Source organism: Cygnus atratus, chromosome 29 (genome assembly GCF_013377495.2).
Source record: "Cygnus atratus isolate AKBS03 ecotype Queensland, Australia chromosome 29, CAtr_DNAZoo_HiC_assembly, whole genome shotgun sequence".
Taxonomy (NCBI): domain Eukaryota; kingdom Metazoa; phylum Chordata; class Aves; order Anseriformes; family Anatidae; genus Cygnus; species Cygnus atratus.
The window spans coordinates 1,302,997-1,305,883 of record NC_066390.1 but is presented as its reverse complement, the minus strand read 5'-3'; the positions used below and the strand labels follow the sequence as shown (position 1 = coordinate 1,305,883).

The 2,887-nt window shown below is 45.0% G+C and overlaps 1 protein-coding gene across 1 annotated transcript in view; it reads right to left on the bottom strand.

Annotated features, from left to right (window-relative positions):
- HOXC10 (homeobox C10) overlaps positions 1-2,504 on the bottom strand; it is a 4,269-nt gene extending 1,765 nt beyond the window's left edge. The window contains exon 1 of the mRNA XM_035571740.2: positions 1,715-2,504. Within this exon, the coding sequence (XP_035427633.1) occupies positions 1,715-2,498 (784 nt within the window). The 5' untranslated portion in view covers positions 2,499-2,504. The remainder of the gene's footprint in view (positions 1-1,714) is intronic.
- Between the last annotated feature and the right edge of the window lie 383 nt (positions 2,505-2,887).

Here is a 2,887-nt window from a genome sequence, read left to right as displayed (position 1 = left end):
ACTTAAGCTATAGCAGATTTTAAAATGAAACAACAGCAGCAGAAGCAAACAAAATGCGCCCCAAATTGGATCCGACCATTTAAAAAAGCTGCAACCGACACGGAATAGGTTTTAAAACGCAAATATCTGGGAAATCACGTCTTGCTCCACGCACCCATTTTAAGTTTAACATCTGAACCGAAAGAAAACCTTCATCTTAATTTCTTTATTTCTTTATTTCCGCCCCAATTACAAATCAAAACCAATATAATCTTGCTTTCAGGTTAACTCCCACCAAATCCTGTCTTGGCATGAACGTTGCAGGCGCTTTGTGCAGATAAGTTTGCAGGGGTTTTGATAACCTTGACTTTGCGTTTTTGTGTAATTGTAACTCAACTGTCAGATAATATCATTTCCCTTTGGATGCCGAATGCTTAAAAAGGGGGGTGAAAAACGGTGGTTCTGTGTTCTGCTTTTAAAAAGGCCAATTTTGGAAGGGGAAACGCCAGAAGATGGGTTCTGCTGGTGCCACAGAGCCCAGACATGTGTGCATGGGGCACACACGACCCACATGCATGCAGCCCTGCATGCACATACAGCGCTGCACACCCCAGACATCCTCCTGCTGCCTGAGCCCTAATTATAGCACAGATCCTGACACACGGCGGATATTTTCATCCACATACCACAGGCAAGCCATGCAAGCCGTTGCTTAGATCTGAGCAGTATTTTCTACCAAGAATTCTGCTCCAACTTATTAAGGAAATTCAATCCTTCCATTCACATGATCGCCACTTATTGACCTGAAAGAAGCCCCTGAATCCACCTAGCTTCGAATCAGGACAGGAACAGACCCGCATATTCAAATACACATAGATTTCCACGCATATGCAATCTCTACAGTGAAAATAAAATGTGGTCAATGAAAGCCTCTTTTCAGACAATCCCAAAGTTAAAACATCTGCTCAACACACAGAAACATTTTTCCCTTCGCAAACAAGACCTCAATTCGCCAGGAAAAAAAAAAAAATCTTTTTCCTCTCTGAGTCTCAACGAGCTTCTAAGCAATGAAATGAACCACAGTGCACAACTCCAGCCTGAGATGTTTGTGACTGCAAATTAGACTCCATGCATTTTCTTTCCTTTTCTTTTTCACCCCTTTCCCGAGGTTTAACACTGAGCAAAGCCAAAGAAGACAAATTCGCTTAGCATACGGAAATAAAGCATTTGCATAGAAAGCGATATGAAGGGAAGGGGAAAAAACAGGGTTCATCTGCCTTAAAAAACACAAAACCCCCCAAAGAACCCCTCCCCCAAACAAAACCCAAGTCACTGCGATATCAGAGTCTTTGCAAAGCCACCTAATCTCAACACATTCTGCAGCGCTGGTTGCAAGGACATTTTTTTTTCCATAAGTACATGCACAGCAATTTTTCTCCATATAAACAGCGAGAGGACGACTTTTCAAATAGCTGACTGCTCTCTTTTTTTTTTTTTCTTTCCCTCAGCTCTAATACATATATTTTTACGTTAAAGTTTCTAGTAAGAGTATATATATATATATATTTCAAAAGTCAGCAACAATAAACAATAAACAACATTATTATGCCAATCTCTGGAGGAGAAGCTGGCAGGATAGAGAGCACATTACTGCATATTCGTATTACTGGTCTTATTAGCTATGGATGATTACTAATTGCTGAAATTAGCTACTGATAATGAATGATTCCCTTACCTTTTGCTTCATTGTCAGAATTGTCAGTGCTGGTGTCAGTGTTTTTATTCAGGTCTTTCTCTGCTTCCGAAGGACTTATTTTGGGTGCTGGGGCGCTTTTTTCTGTTTTAATTTCGTTCGTGGATGTGTTCTGAGTATTATCTGTTTTTGTGTTTTCGGGGAAACTCACTTTAGCCACCGGGGGCGGCGGAGGAGGTGGAGGAGGTGGTGGTGCTGGTTCCAGATGCTCATTCCTTGGGTTCAGGCTCGCCCTGGATTCAAAACTTGCCTCAAACTCATTTGGATTGCTGCAGTTTGACGTCTTCTCCATGGAGGGGTAACCTTGGCTTGCTCGGTAGTAGCTAGGAACGGGGACTTCATGGTCATTTAGGCAAGACTCAGGCATTTGGTTGGGGTAGAGGGCTGTCTCTGTGGCATTTTTAGCTCTTTTATCAGCGTTATACATACAGCAAACATTCTCTTCCTTGACATTGGTTGGGAAGGAGCAGGATGGGAGCTGTCTTGCAACAGGTTGCTCGATCCTGTACGTATTTTTGGGGTCACACCAAGTGTCTAGCTGAGAAAGGTAAGATGGATAGGTGCTGAGAGACAAGGTAGCGCTATTCACCTCGTCCCTTTTGGAAAGAGACGGGATAATTCCACAGTTCCTCATGACTCCGCAGCTGAAATCGCTCCCAGGCTGCATGTACATCCCTTGGCTGGAGGAATAATTCTCCCCTCTACAGGTACCGGCCAACGAGTCCATCAAAAACGAGTTAGAAGTCACATTGTTGGGACATGACATTTTCAGAGAGGGTTTTTAAGGAGGAATACTCCAGCCAGGGGCTGACATCTTTTTTTTAGGGGGAAAAAATATCAAGCACCATAATTATCCACGCATCGGTCCCCCCCCCCACCCCCCCCACGTGATGCCCAGGCCAATGAGGATTGAAAATGGCCTTGATGATTCAGACGGGGCCGACGTCACGGGGGTCAAGTTGTCGGGACCGGGAGCGGCACCGTGGAGCAACAGCGACATCTGCCAGCACCGGGCCGGGACCTTCACGTTGAACAAAGGCAGAGCCCCGCCGCCCCCGCTCCCCTCCCGCCAGTTTGTTTACCAACGGAGCCACGCGTGGAAGGGGGCGAAGGAGGAAAAAAAAAGCCAGGGAGACCCCCCCTTTTTCAAAAAAA